At 34.9% G+C, this 16,038-nt stretch overlaps 1 protein-coding gene across 2 annotated transcripts; it reads left to right on the top strand.

Annotated features, from left to right (window-relative positions):
• Positions 1–1,198: 1,198 nt before the first annotated feature.
• Positions 1,199–15,982, top strand: LOC111485947 (dynamin-like protein ARC5). Of its 2 annotated transcripts, none has more exons than XM_023132923.1 (17): positions 1,199–1,646; positions 1,725–1,889; positions 1,988–2,110; positions 2,362–2,583; positions 3,313–3,446; positions 3,585–3,677; positions 6,858–6,921; positions 9,567–9,615; positions 9,852–9,934; positions 10,190–10,347; positions 10,462–10,522; positions 11,258–11,320; positions 11,458–11,561; positions 13,449–13,506; positions 13,736–14,083; positions 15,305–15,469; positions 15,559–15,982. In XM_023132923.1, exons 1-17 carry the CDS (start codon positions 1,317–1,319, stop codon positions 15,655–15,657), a joined length of 2,319 nt encoding a protein of 772 aa, XP_022988691.1. In that variant the 5' UTR covers positions 1,199–1,316; the 3' UTR covers positions 15,658–15,982. The 2 variants fall into 2 exon arrangements, with proteins under 2 accessions (XP_022988691.1, XP_022988692.1); XM_023132924.1 differs by having other exon boundaries at positions 1,200–1,646; positions 11,461–11,561.
• Positions 15,983–16,038: the final 56 nt, after the last annotated feature.

Raw genomic sequence — 16,038 nt, forward strand, 5'->3', positions numbered from 1 at the left:
GGAGTCCTTGATCGAGATATGAGGATGAATCCATCTCACCCTACTTTATAAGTTTGCTAATTTAGAGAATGATCATGAGTTTATAATTCTCTCCATTTCTATTGGTACGAGGTTTTTTGCGAAAGCTCAAAACAAAGCCATGAGAGCGGTTTTTTGCGAAAAGCCATGAGAGCGGTTTTTTGCGAAAGCTCAAAACAAAGCCATGAGAGCGGTTTTTTGCGAAAGCTCAAAACAAAGCCATGAGAGCGGTTTTTTGCGAAAGCTCAAAACAAAGCCATGAGAGCGGTTTTTTGCGAAAGCTCAAAACAAAGCCATGAGAGCGGTTTTTTGCGAAAGCTCAAAACAAAGCCATGAGAGCGGTTTTTTGCGAAAGCTCAAAACAAAGCCATGAGAGCGGTTTTTTGCGAAAGCTCAAAACAAAGCCATGAGAGCGGTTTTTTGCGAAAGCTCAAAACAAAGCCATGAGAGCGGTTTTTTGCGAAAGCTCAAAACAAAGCCATGAGAGCGGTTTTTTGCGAAAGCTCAAAACAAAGCCATGAGAGCGGTTTTTTGCGAAAGCTCAAAACAAAGCCATGAGAGCGGTTTTTTGCGAAAGCTCAAAACAAAGCCATGAGAGCGGTTTTTTGCGAAAGCTCAAAACAAAGCCATGAGAGCGGTTTTTTGCGAAAGCTCAAAACAAAGCCATGAGAGCGGTTTTTTGCGAAAGCTCAAAACAAAGCCATGAGAGCGGTTTTTTGCGAAAGCTCAAAACAAAGCCATGAGAGCGGTTTTTTGCGAAAGCTCAAAACAAAGCCATGAGAGCGGTTTTTTGCGAAAGCTCAAAACAAAGCCATGAGAGCGGTTTTTTGCGAAAGCTCAAAACAAAGCCATGAGAGCGGTTTTTTGCGAAAGCTCAAAACAAAGCCATGAGAGCTTAGGTTCAAGGTGGACAATATTATACAATTGTAGAGAGTCGTGTTCATCTAACATAATATATGGTATCAGAGCATGCCATAAAATTAAAAGAAAAAAAAAAGGGAGGAGAATGAATTTTAAATTATTTTAATAAAAATTAAGATTAAAGGTTGTGCAATTACAGAATTACCCCTAAATCGAAGAATGAATTTTAGTGGGAAAACAAGGGGGGGCATTCAAACTAAAAAAGTGTAATTTTCTTTTGCCCGACTAGCGGAGGGACTCTCATGTTCGCTGTCACGTTCAAACAAGGGGCAAAAATTCTGTCACGTTCAAACAAAACGGACAGCGGCTAGCGGAGGGACTGGCATCCTCTTGCCCGATTGTTGGATAATTCCCCACTCGGTTAAAGGATAACGGAAATGGAGTGTGGAGCAGAGCCACCGGCGGTGGACCACGACAAATGGCGCCTCTACGAAGCTTACAATGAGCTTCACGGCCTTGCTCAGGAGTTCGACACTCCTTTCGACGCTCCGGCGGTGCTGGTCGTCGGCCACCAGACCGACGGCAAGAGTGCCTTGGTTGAAGCTCTCATGGGCTTCCAATTCAACCACGTCGGCGGTGGTACCAAGACTCGCCGACCTATTACTCTTCACATGAAGTACGACCCTGACTGTGAAGCTCCTATCTGTCATCTTGTCTCCGATGACGATCCCATCGTCGCTCACCAGAAATCTCTCCACGAAATTCAGGTATAGTTGGTTGCTTATGAAGCTTAGTTCCCCTTCCTTCCGTCGTTTGTAGTGGCCTTTATTTGCGTTGTTTTTCAGGCGTTCATTGAAGCCGAAAACTTGAGGTTGGAGAGTGAATCGAGTCAATTCTCGGCTAAGGAAATAACTATTAGAGTGGAATACAAGTATTGCCCTAATCTTACCATTATTGACACTCCTGGCCTCATTGCTCCTGCTCCAGGTGGAAAGAATCGGGTGTTGCAGGTGAATTCTGTAGCTACAGATGCATTTCCTTTGTTTTGTGTAATATTTCATTGCCTTGAATTTGATGCTAATGAGTTAATGAGGGGCTTCTGTTCAAGGGCCAAGCTCGTGCTGTTGAGTCATTAGTGCGAGCTAAAATGCAGCACAAAGAGTTCATCATACTGTGTCTTGAAGATTGTAGTGACTGGAGTAATGCAACGACACGAAGGGTCGTAATGCAAGTACGCATATATAAACTTTTGTACCATTTTTTATTGTTTTTGTGAACAATGTATCCATAGCTTTGCTATTAGATTAATGGAGAAGGACTTGTTTTGTTGAGGATTGTTCAGATATTATCGTGAAAACTAAGTTTGGTTATTTTGTCATCAGTTCTTCATTTTGATTTTCATGGAAACCAACCTGCTTTTGTTAGTTGAATGCTTTGCTAAATAGTGGGGATGATATGAAATAACCCAAAATTTCATTGTAGATTGATCCTGAGCTCTCGAGGACTGTGATTGTATCGACCAAACTTGATACCAAGATACCCCAATTTGCTCGTTCTTCAGATGTGGAAGTCTTTCTTTTGCCACCCTCTTGTGCACTTGATGGAATCGTATTGGGCGACTCTCCATTTTTCACTTCTGTTCCTTCAGGCAGAGTTGGTTCTGGACACGATTCAGTTTATAAAACAAATGATGAATTCAAAGAGGTATCTCGATGCATATTATATTATCTTTACTTTTTTTTTTTTACTAATACATGTTCATGTTGGCTTGTTTACATATTCCATTTTTGTGGTAGAGCGGCAATTTGTTGATGCCATCTGGTTAACTTTATTAATAATGTTTGATAATTAACTAAATATTTAGTTGGTAAGTACCCCTAGTTATATTTCTTATGAATATGTTACTAAACACAATTTGAACAATTGCATAAATTAAAGTTTAGTTTCTAAATTTGTTGCCGAACACTGAAAACATGAAATACGACTCTATTTTTTATTGAATCCCATATTTCAAATTTATGTTTTTCAGATCTAAAACCAAATGTGCCTTTGGTTTCTTCTTGAAAAAAAAAAAGAAGATAGGCTGCATGATGATATTTTGTGCTTTCATTCATTAGACTGTGATGAGAAAGTTGATAAATTTTTGGAATTCAATAGGCTGTAAATTTATTTAGTTTTGGGATTTAGGCATTTGTTGTTGAGGATTGTCGGGAGGGAGTCCCATATTGGCTAATTTAGGCAATGATCATGGGTTCATAAGTAAGGAATACATCTCCATTGATATGAGGCCTTTTAGGGAAGCCCAAAGCAAAGCCATGAGAGCTTATGCTCAAAGTGGACAAAATATCATATCATTGTGGAGAGTCGTGATTTCTAACATTTGTATCATTTACTTTGGGAAGTTTTAAGTAGTTAATTACATTTCTGATGCAGGCTATAGCTTTGAGAGAGAAGGAAGACGTTACCCTTTTAGAGGAAAAGTTGTGCCGGCCACTGGCTGAGAAAGAAAAAGTGAGAATTGGTGTAAGCAAATTAAGAACATTCTTAGAAGAACTGCTGCAGAAAAGGTAGTTTGCTTTTTTTAATCCTTCCTTCAACTATGTTAGCAGAATGAGTATTCCTTTTTTTTATTTACTAATTTATTGAACTAAGTTTTAAAATTATTTTTCTTAAAAATTTATCAGATGATCTAAATATCTTATTAGGTATATGGATAGCGTGCCCTTGATCATTTCACTTCTTGATAAGGAGTACAGGAGCACAACTCGAAAACTGAATGAGATTGATCAAGAACTCAGGTCTTTACTTTTCCTCTTGAATAGTGCAATTTCATGAGAAGCTGCTAGTAGTATACATGTATAGTTAATGTTTTTTAAGTGAAAAAATTTTAAGATTCTTTTTAGATGATAAATGTAGAAACCTCAAAATATTTGAAAAGAAACTAATCAAATCTCAAACCTCAGTTTCTTTACAAAAAATATATTTAAGTTTTTTTATATCTAATTTATTATTATTATTTCAGAGCAGATTGTAATTGAGAAAAAGAAAAGAGAGAATACAAAGGTAAAAAAGAAAGTGATATCCAAAAGGAGTCGACCAAAAGAAAAGGGCTCAAGGATGATAATACCTAACGGGTAATTACGCAAGTCCGTACACACTTAAGCCCAAAGGGAGGTGTGGAATCTAGCAAGGGACCAAACTTCCACTTTAGCTCTCTCAACTCCTCTAAAAAAATATATTGTTCCACTCACTCCAAACTCTCCATAACAAAGCATAAATGCTGACTATCCAAAAAGCTAACCCTTTTTCTATAGGGCGAATGAAGCAAAGACTCCTTAAGCATGAAGCTACAAACTTCAAGGCGGGCCACGTGCTGAGGCTGAAGGGTCTGAAATAAACAAGTCTATATTGTCCAAACATAATCACTAAGTCCACAAAAGATGATGGAGGTCCTTCGCTACTCTCTTACAAAGGATACAACATTGTGGTCTAATCAGACAAGGTGACCTTAGAATCCACATTAGGGTGTTAACTTTGTTGTGAAAAACTTGCCAAACAATTTCTTTTTTACCCTTTTGGAATTTTTAACTTCTCACAACAAAGAGGAGATGAAAAGATTGGAGAATGAGGGGTTATCCAAGCAAGAGAAAAAGGAGCCGTACGTGAACATCTCATAAGGACTAGGATTCCAAGTACGTAAACCCCTCCTCATAATAGCTGTGAAATCCTCCAGTAAAGATAAAAGGGCCAAAGTATCTGATGTTTCCCCATCGGATAATGGATGATAGGATCCATGGTCCAAAAGAAGGAGAGGATCCTCTTAAAGAGGAAAAACAAAAGCTACCAAATAGAGTTTCATAGAGGACAAATGATATAAACGAGAATATAGAGCAAAGGGGTCTATCCCTCAACCACATATCCTCTCAATAGTAAGAGTCCACCCCATTCCTACCACGCACTGGACAGAGAACAAAAAGAAAGGAAGTTCCTTAGAAATAGCTTTCTAGAAATGTTTGGTTGTGCCTTTCATGGCTTCACTCGAAGGGGTGAGGGCTGTAGTTACTTGCACTAACCTTGTGCCAAAGAGAGCAAGATTTTCACGGGAAATGCCAAAAATATTTAAATAAAAAGTTTTTGTTTTGCATCTTAAGATTACCTATGCCTAGCTCCCAAAAGCTCCACGGTCTTAGCCACCACTCTCAAATTCACTAGGTGAGACCCTTTCCTTCACTAACTTCCTCCCACAATTAGTCATTCATGCTCTTCTCCAAAAATTGAGTTTGAATTTCAGCATGAAAGTTACAAAAATGAGAAAACAATGTAGAATTTTTTTTTGTTAGATATAACAAGTTCACATGAATTAATCCTCTTCAAAGGTAACAAACTACTAAAACCCTCTCCTGGACTCAATCGAACACATCAGAATGAACTAACTCAATGGAAGACTAGCTTGTTTATTGACTTTGGGATACAATCTCAAACGATGGAACTTAGCAAACTGGCATGACTCACAATCTAAATAAGACAAATGATTAATTGAGGACGAAGACTCTTCAACACTGAAATAAATGGACGAGTCAAATGACAATGTGCTTCAAAAGGATAGAACACTTTGGAGCATGTAACAACTGTAGTTATTTGTGGTTAGAAAATGTAGAGACCTCTAGACTATGTCCTCTACCAATAGTCCTCTACCAATAGTCCTCTTCGTCATAAGATCCTGAAATAAACAAGAAACAGGAAAGAATAAGATACAATAATTAAGATCGCAAGCGAGTTTACTAATAGATATAAAGTTAAAAGTGAACTTCGGTAAATTTAAACTAGAGGTCAATGAAAATTGAGTTGGTAAGAGTGACAATGCCTGATCCTGTAACAAAAGAGGTAGTTCCATCCGCTATAATAACATTAGGTGAAAATTTAGATAGAAAAACTTTAGAGAATAAATTGGGATTACCTGTCTTGTGATCAGTAGTGCCAAAGTCTACAACCCATTTTAAAGAGGGAAAATAAGACATTTAGATGATACTTGTGTTGGCTATGGTAGTAATAGGAGTAAAAAATGATGTCATTATGACTCTTGATACTGTTAAAGTTTAGCAAACTCATCAACCGAAATCGTAATGGACTTTTCAAGGTTATCAAGAGTAAAGACAACATGTGCAGGCTGAAACCTTTTACCCTTACTCAATAATTTCTTGCAATCACTTTTTATGTCTTGACTTATGACAATAGTGACTAACAATATTCCTGAATTTTCTTTCAGTGTATTGGAATTTCCTGTGGACGTGTTTGATATACTCACTTGTCTGTCCAACCAAAGCACTATTAGACTAAGATGGCAAAATCACTTGTTTGGTATTAGACTAAAATGACGAATGTTAGTTTTCCATGCATAAAAGTTAGATCCATTGAGCTTATGTTTGGTAATTGTTCAAAACATCGGAATCATTTCACACATCACTACTGCTTTCTTTTCAGCCATTATTAGCTCATAAAACAGACAAATTTATGGTGGAATAGAAAAAGATAAGTTATATCACAAGTAAACCTTATACTCCCAAACAAGGTTGCCTTCAAACAACTGCAAACCGAGCACTTTATGACCGAAACCAACCCACCAATAGAGAGAGGACACCACAATAAACAGCCCCACAGAAGATGGTGCAGAAACTGGGAAGGAGAAAGATCGTCTTGTCTCAAGCCTCCATAGGCATAAAACCTACCCGTGGGCTTGCTATTAATGTGTATCCGAGTATCTTACTACCCTAATTCAGTTCCAAATCCACAATCTTCTTTTATATCCAAATCTTTCTTATGTAAAACTTTATTAAAAAAATCCCTATCAAATGATCGTAAGTTTTCTCAAATCAATGTTAAAAACAATTCCCTCTTGCTTACAACTTTTTTCGTTAGCTATAAGAACTTGCTCATTAAATTTCTCTAATGTTATTATTATTTTTTTTTTTTGTATGTAGTAATTTGGATGAAGTAACATTGAAGGAGAAAGGAAGAGCATTTCACGATTTGTTTTTGACCAAGGTCTCTCTTTATCTGGATTTATGGTTTGGCTACATTGATTTTCTATACTATTAAGGGTTGCCACCTTAACTTGATTCTATTCATTAACATTGTTTTTAGTTTGTCTCTTCTTTAGTCATTGATAAGGAAATTGAGGAGTTATTACTTTTTTCACGTTTGTTGCTAGGACACCTAAATCAATTCTACCAAAAATGGCATCTTTCCTCACAAAAAAGAAAAAAGAAAGGAGAAATTGTAAGCAATCGTTGAAACAAATTAAATAGTATTTGGATATGGGGATTAGGAGGAACCTGTTTGAAAGAATAATTGAGAACTGGAACAAACCTAGAGATAAAATTCAGGTGGTTCATCTCGGCTCTAATAGAGAATGAGGTCTTTGAACTCTGGAGAGGTATGGTACTATTACTTGTAAGTTTCCATGGTTGATGTTGGAAAATTGAGATTGTGCAAGCCTTAATTGGTTTGTTGGTTGACTGGATCATATTCCAAGGGGGAGAATTGTTAGGATATGGAGGATGCTGCTTATTTATAGCTTACTTAATGGTTATACATAGTAAAGCTATATATGGTAAATGACATATAAAGTAAATGGTCTGGTGATATAGTTAACAAATATAGTTAAAGACTATATAGGGTAAAGTTATATATGGTAGATAGTTATATATAGGGTAAAGTTATATATGGTAGATAGTTATATATATAGTAGATGGTTATGTCTATCTTAGTTATATATATAGTAGATGGTTATGTCTATCTTAGTTATATATATAGTAGATGGTTATGTCTATCTTAGTTATATATATAGTAGATGGTTATGTCTATCTTAGTTATATATATATAGTAGATGGTTATGTCTATCTTAGTTATATATATATAGTAGATGGTTATGTCTATCTTAGTTATATATATATAGTAGATGGTTATGTCTATCTTAGTTATATATATATAGTAGATGGTTATGTCTATCTTAGTTATATATATATAGTAGATGGTTATGTCTATCTTAGTTATATATATAGTAGATGGTTATGTCTAGTAAAGGTAAAGCTATATATAGTAAACTGAACCATATATATACTTTGTCCCTTTAAATATATGGTAGATAGTTATATATATAATAGATTATGTCTGGTAAAGCTATATATAGTAAACTGAACCATATATATACCATATCCCCTTAAGCAGTGCTTTGAAGATGTACTTTATGCATTATTTGTATTTTCTCTTATTGTACACATTTGAAGTCATCAATATAAACCTGAAACCGATATTCCTCCTTGTATTTTCTCTCTCCATATAAACCTGAAATCGATATTCCTCCTTGTATTTTCTCTCTCCATATAAACCTGAAACCGATATTCCTCCTTGTATTTTCTCTCTCCTATTCTTTGTGTTAATCTAAATCGAGTGTATGTGGTTGTGCGATCCTAAGTGTAACAGCCCAAGCCCACCGCTAGCAGATATTGTCCTCTTTGGATTTTCCCCTTCGGGCTTTGCCTCAAGGTTTTTAAAACGCGTTTGCGGAGAGGTTTCCACACCCTTATAAATAATGCTTCGTTCTGTTAGGATTGCATAACATTGCACACACTCGATCTAGATGAACACAAAGAACAGGATAGAGAAAATGCAAAGAGAATATTGGCTAAAGGATTTGTATTGATGACTCCAAATATGTACAGTAAGAGAGAATTCAAAGAATAGAGAAAGTACATTTTCAAAGCTCCGCCTAAGGAGATATATATATAGTTCAGCTTACTATATATATAGTTCAGCTTACTATCTATAGCTTTACCAGATATAATCATCTACTATATATATAAATATCATCTTATTTACTAACAATTTACTTTATATGTCATTTACCATAGCTTATTTACTAACAATTTACTTTATATGTCATTTACCATATATAGTTTTACTATGTATAACCATTGACTAAGCTATAAATAACCAGCAGACTCCATCATCTAACACGTTCCCCTCTCCAACGCTAGGTCTCCAGTGGGTAACGCTAGGTCTCCAGTGGGTAACGCTAGGTCTCCAGTGGGTAACGCTAGGTCTCCAGTGGGTAACGCTAGGTCTCCAGTGGGTAACGCTAGGTCTCCAGTGGGTAACGGAGCATTCATTATAAGGGTGTGGAAACCTCTCTCTGACAGACACGTTTTAAAACTGTGAGACTAATAGCGATACTTAATGGACTAAAGCGGACAATATTTGTTAGCGGCCGGCTTGGGTTGTTTAAAAAAAAATGTTTTTAATAAAAAAATATAAGATAATAAAAAATATATTTTTAATAAATAAATATCATGTCAACTTTCTGTTAGTAATTAACGTAAAATGGCAAGACCAAGGGTGAAACAAAATATGAAACTAAAGGATATTTGTTGAGTTTGAAAACTCAGGTAGCCCAGTGCAACTTAACCCAAACCTCAAAGACTAAAGTGTATTTTTACAATTTTCTTTTCATATATATCAATGAAATTATTTTCATTTAGTTTTTTCTTCTTTTCTTTGATAAATTTGGATTGGAATTAGTTCTTCTCTAAAAAAAATGAAACTATTTTTAATTTAAAAAAGTTCATAGAGATACTTCTATTTAGTGGATTAAGATTGCTATATGACCTGGGCTTTTCATCATCATGCAGTTGTCTTTGCTATTAAAAGGAACAGTTGTCGCACCTCCAGATAAATTTGGTAAATTTTAATGATGCTTGAAATTAAAAATTTTGAACATGTAATCCTGGCTTTAACTTTTACTTTTGTATAAAGAAATGAATTTTACTGCAGAATACATCGTCTCTCTCTCTCCTAATATGACTCCTCCTTTTAGGCATAGGGTCGTCTTGTCCATAGGGTCTCTTCTAGGTTGTTGCTTTTTTTGTCTCAATTCAATTTTCTCTCCTTATAAAAAAGGAACAAATGTCATGCAGGTGAAACACTACAAGATGAAAGGATCAATGGAGGGGCTTTTGTTGGTACCAATGGCCATCAATTTCCCCAGAAACTAATCCCGGTAAATATCCTTCTTTTCAACCAAATTTTCATACTTCCTCATCAAATTGGTTGTCATATTTGGACTTAAATTTTTTTGTTTCTGTAGATAAAAGAAAGGACTTGTGAATAGAATATTAGAGGCTAGACTGATATATTAGATAAAAGAAATAACTAAGAGAGTATTACAAAAATGTTTAGACCTAAGACTTCAATATAAAAAAGATTTATTATTCTTGAACTTTATAAGAAGAAATCTTTTGTCTTTGTGAAAAAGAATGCAGGCATGCGTTTGTATGGTGGTGCACAATATCATCGTGCCATGGCTGAGTTTCGTTTTGTGGTCGGGGGAGTAAAGTGTCCTCCAATTACAAGGGAAGAAATTGTAAATGCATGTGGAGTTGAAGATATACATGATGGAGCAAACTACTCTAGGTACTATTGGTCTTGCCTAGTTATTATCTCCCTAATATCTCTCTCATGTGAATTATTCCTTGTTTATTATAATCTTGAATGGCTTTTTCCTTTGCAATTTAAATGAATGATCAGAACGGCTTGTGTTATAGCCGTGGCCAAAGCTCGAGATACCTTTGAACCATATCTTCATCAGGTGATATTTCTGTATATCTCAATTGTTTTAGTTCTTACATTTGGTTGTCTTTTGTTATCTTTTGTTATCTTTTGTGTCATTGTGATGAAAGATAGTAATTTTCTTTTTCTTTTTATCTTACTCCACTATCCTTCTCTCATTACTTTAATTCTTGAAATAGAAAAAGAGCTAAGAGGTTACTATTTTGTCACATTATGTTGAATCGCATACTTTTAAGTGCATGTCTAAAATATCCTTTTTTCTATTGCCGTAGCGTTGCCAAAGTAAATGTATTACGCCGAATCATACGTATCTTTTGAATTAGAAAAGAACTCTCATTAAGAGGAGTGAAGGACAAGTAGAGGTTGCTAAAAGAAAAGGTCAGACCAACCAATAATGTCTTACCCAAATGCCCAATCATATATTTCATTTTTTGCTATCATGATTTTTTTTTCTTTTTTTGGAAAAGAAAAAGTGTGCTAAGTTCATTTGGCACCATATTTTGTCTGCCTCTCATCTTTGATAAGTAGATTCTTGTTGCCTTAAATTGCACCGTGCACTTTGAGGCAATGTGTCGAACCAAGAGCAATAGAGGTTCCATGAAATTTTACCAAATGAACCTCGACAAACCATGTTGTGATTTAACTTTGTGCTTGATCTTGGGCGATTCTTTCTTGATAAATTTTACCAATTTATTGATTAATTTGTTTTCTGCTACAGATTATGGAAATCTAACATATTTTGTACTCGATGTAGTTGGGCAGTAGATTATTGCACATTCTGAAGAGATTGCTTCCCATATCTGTATATCTTCTTCAGGTTTGAGCTTGTTCCGAGGAATTTTTAGATGGCACTGTCTTTTGTTATTTTAATACTCTTAAAACCCTTTAAAGTATGAAGCAACAAATAATTTTTCACGTTTGAGAAGTCATGATCACCATAACTTGCAATTTTAGCAGAAAGATGGAGAGTATTTAAGTGGTCATCAGGTGTTTCTCAACCGCGTCTCATCTGCCTTCAACAACTTTGCTGAATCTACCGAGAAGGCATGCCGTGAAAAGTAAGCAACTTGGTTGTTTAAAATTATTTTCATTCTCACATTCCGTTGGTTCATCTGTTCTGTTATTTGTTATTTTTTATTGCATGTACTAAAAATTAATATTGCAACTAAACATGTTTTTTAGGTTTTAAAAGGTTTTCAAATTAAAACCTGTTTCTCTTTCAATTCTGCCCATTCTTTTTTAAAACATGAGGTGTTCGAGAGGGAAACAGTCCTCCAAGGCTTAAGTATCAAGGGTAAAGACCAAGGATTAGCATTAAGTTAGAAGATATTTGTGTAATTCATGAGTTTGTATCCAAGCTGAGAATGAATGATATATATATTACTTAGTTTGGGGGGCACCGTCGAAGGATATTTGTATAATCCTATTAAATAAGGAAAATAGTTGACCTCCCTAATTTATTTGGTTTGGTTGGATTCTTTTGAATTTATTTGGATTTAGTTACTTATTATGTAGAGATTATTATTTAGATTTTGTTACCTAGTAACAAGAAATTTATTTAGATTTATCTTATTTTGTTACCTATTATTTAGGATTTATTTAGATTACCTATTATCCAGTGAATAAGAAAAACTAGATTTCAACAATTATTATTTATACATGAAAATGTATATAGTATTATAAATAATAAGTTATGATAAATTTAAGAAATTAAAGCTTAGGTAGGAGATTGTGAAGATATGAGCATAATTTACAGAACTTCATAGTTTCATTTCAAAGCTTTTTTTTTTTTTTGTTTTTGAAAGAAGGATTCTGGTGGTGGGACTTGTGCACTGTAATGACCTGTAATGGCCGACTCTTAAACTGGATTCTTGAGGGTTGCTATTACACATGCAAGATATTAACTTTAGAAAATAAATAAATGAATAAAACTGGGCGGTAATTCAATTATGCTAACTAGCAGGACTTTATTTTATAAGCTGATTAAAACTCCAAGAAAACTCGAGTTGGTGACCCTGGCAAAATATTTCTTTTCTAAGCATTTAATGAATAAAGAATCTTTAAATAATTACAAATTCAGGAATAAAATGATTAAGTGTGAAACACAAATTGAAAAATTCCTAGAGTTCTAGGGAGCTTTGATCTGGCTCCATATCCTCGCCAATCTAAATGCCCTTGCCACACACCTCGTAATTTCCGAAACCATCTGAAAAGAAAAGAAAGATAACATGAATGAGTGTAAAAATACTCAACAAGTCACCCCAGTTAAGGGGCTGAAGCTGTTTTCATACTTAAGATTCTTGGTACTTTGTACTGACTAATTATAGACAATGTTTTAAATTGGAATCATAAAAATATTTTGTCTTGGTGTGCAATTAGTCAATCCTTAACTAATTCTTTTATAGTGCTTGTGCGCGTCAGTCCAAGGATTTAGCTTGTGCATGAAGTGAGGCACCTTGTGGTCTATCAATAGTTACTTTCTTAAATAATTTTCTAGAAATCATTCTCAACATCATCACCAATTTTAAGCACAAATTAATCAACTTATTCTTTAATTTTTTGTCATCATATCAGTGGAAAAAGTAGTAATGACCTAAATTACCAATTTTTGTTGCAGTGTATATACACTAGATATATAAGTGAATGTTTATGTTTCTAAAGAATATTATAAACAAATTTATTCCTCTAGTTATTTCACAAGGCATAAAGATTCAAGCCTTACAATATCAAACTTATTTAGTATAAGAGGAAGTTATTGAGGTTTCTGACATAAGTTTTCAACTATGTTCACTATAGCGTTGAATGAGGTGAGGAAAGTCTAGATTTGCGAGCCTTGAATAACTAGGCTACATAAATGTGTTAATGAATGATTTACCATATTCTACATGATTTCTATTATGCCATGTTGTTTGTACATACTGAATTTGTTCTTGTTCTTGTTGCAGATGCATGGAAGATTTAGTGAGCACTACCCGCTATGTCTCATGGTCGCTTCATAATAAGGTCAATAATGAAAAAATTGAAATGATTTTAATACTCCCCGGATTCATTAACTTTGCATCACACTTTACTGTCTCTACATATTCTTTTGAAGATAATGATTATTTTGTATGGCATGTTTTCAAGCTCAGGCTTTGGCCTAATTGAGCTCAGTTATCTGTGTAGCATTTGCTGTTTCTTGTCATTTAAGTTGCATTATTAGTCTCATCTCTCTTTCTGTGCAATTCTTTAGAATCGAGCTGGATTACGTCACTTCCTAGACTCATTTTGCGGAAGTGATCAGCCGATTATGGGAGGAAATTTGGGATCTGGTGGCCTTTCCCAAGATTCGACTTTTGGGTCTCTTAGCAATGAGCGGCAAGACAATAAGCCTAGGCCAGATGTAAAGCTCAGTCAATTGGCATCAGGGGTTGACTCCAGCTCTTGTATTCAGGGAACAGAAGCAAGGCTGGTTGATCTTTTAGATTGTACGCTTTGGAACAGAAGGCTTGCTCCTTCATCTGAAAGAATTGTTCATGCTCTGGTACAGCAAATTTTTCATGGCATTAGAGAATATTTCTTGGCTTCTGCAGAACTAAAGGTTTGATCTTTTCCTCATCCTCCTTTCTTGCTGCATTCAATAGATCTAACTGTAACTTCTGCATTTTTCTTCAGACATTAGATTCATTACTTCAGGTTAGTCTATTACGAGAATAATGTCTTAAATAGCTGCATATAAATTTTCTTATATTCATAGTAACTCAGGATCAAACGACTCCCCTAATCTGCATGCTGTTTGATCTTTTTTCTTATTCATGAATGTTCATCACTATTTTCCAAGTCTTAGGAACTACTGATATGGAGTTTATTAATTGCATTCAACTCCCTACTGGAAAATAGGAAATCTTGATAACCTGAAGATTTTTAGGTAGAATTGACCTTCACTTCGGTGATATCAACTTTGCTGCCATTCTTTGGTTTGTTGAACTTTGTAGCCAGTCTTCTTTGGTTTGTTGATCTCCATAATTTAGATTTATTATAACCTAGCATCTAGAGATTTATTGTTACTTATATCTAGGGATTTGTTTACATTAAATCTATTGTTATTTAGTATCTAGAGAGTGAGTTAGCCTTCCAAAGATACATGTACCTCGTTGAAAGTTAATATGAAAAACAACAAGTTAATTTAGACTTGCAACATGGTATCAAAGCCATTCTATTTTAGGAGGCCTGATTAATCAGCGTAGCCTTCATAGCTACCGATCTTCCAATAGTTGAAGTTCTTTCGAATATCGAACTGTGAAGTTTTTTTTGTTAGCATATCTACTAGTTGAAGTTGTGAGGGCACAAAACTAATTCACACTATCCCCATCTCTAATTTCTCCTTGATAAAATGTTGATCAATTTCAGTATGCTCTGTCTTATCACGTTGGATAAGATTGTATGCAATATTGATAGTTGATTTGTTGTCGTAGTACAACTTTATAGAACCTTCTCCCTTAATCTGTAAGACATCGAGGATTATCTTCAACCATAAGAGTTCACATAACCCTTGTGCAATAGCTTGAAATTGTTAGCAAATTTATTCCTCAGCTTGAGGGGAGTGTTGAAGGAATGATCTTGATTTAAGAAATATTTGTGTATTATGTAGTTGACCTTCCTAATTTAGATTTATTGTTACCTAGTATCTAAGGATTTATTTAGATTTATTGTTTTTTATATCTATGAATTTGTAATAAGTAGTTGATTTGGTGGCTTTGTGCTGAAAAGCAAAGAGCATAACCGTTTTCCAAGCTCTTCACTTTGCTCTTTTCTTTTTCAGTTCAACTGTTTTCTTCTAATGCCAGTAGTGGACAAGTTGCCAGTTCTCCTTCGCGAGGACTTGGAGTCGGCTTTTGAAAGCGAGTTGGATACTGTTTTTGACATTACAAACTTGGTACACTCCTTGAGCCAACGAAAGCGTGATGCCGAAGTTGAACTAAGAAGGGTACTTCTTCTCTCTCTATTTCTCTGTTTTTCTTTCTCTCTCTACTAATAGTTTAAACTGTATCCGACATGAATTGTGTCTTCTCCCAGATTAAGAAACTTAAGGAGAAGTTTAGAGTGGTTCATCAGCAGCTCATATTGCAACAATCCAAGCCTGACATAAAAACTGGAGAATCTGATACAAAATAAAGTTAAATCATCGAAAAATGGCGCCACTTGGTATGTGATAATTTCTGTCGATTTTTAGCAACTGTCGCTGCTTCTGGTATGATCATTTCTGTCAGCTTTTAGCAATTGTTCAGAAGATTTGGGAGTAGCATGTGGGTCACTTTTGTTGTAGCTAAGCATATTTTATTATGATATAGATCGACAAGTATTCTGCAGGCACTCTCTGAATATTGTGAAATCTTTCCTGTTAATGTGTATGGATTGTTGGCCTAATTGTGAAGTTTTTATCATAAGATTATATGGAAAACAAGCTAGGAGAAGGCTTCAAACTCCAATGGGAGGTAAAGTTAACACTTTCCATATTTATTTTTATTAAAAAATGTGGTTATTATGAGCTTTCTT

Source organism: Cucurbita maxima, unplaced genomic scaffold (assembly GCF_002738345.1).
Source record: "Cucurbita maxima cultivar Rimu unplaced genomic scaffold, Cmax_1.0 Cma_Scf00011, whole genome shotgun sequence".
In the NCBI taxonomy this organism is placed as follows: Eukaryota; Viridiplantae; Streptophyta; class Magnoliopsida; order Cucurbitales; family Cucurbitaceae; genus Cucurbita; species Cucurbita maxima.

Coding starts and splice junctions, on each gene's coding strand:
- LOC111485947 (XM_023132923.1), top strand. CDS start 1,317: ATGGAGTGTGGAGCAGAGCCACCGGCGGTGGACCACGACAAATGGCGC. Junction 10,523..11,257: donor TTGAACCATATCTTCATCAG/GTGATATTTCTG, acceptor TACTCGATGTAG/TTGGGCAGTAGATTATTGCA. Junction 13,507..13,735: donor CATGGTCGCTTCATAATAAG/GTCAATAATGAA, acceptor GCAATTCTTTAG/AATCGAGCTGGATTACGTCA.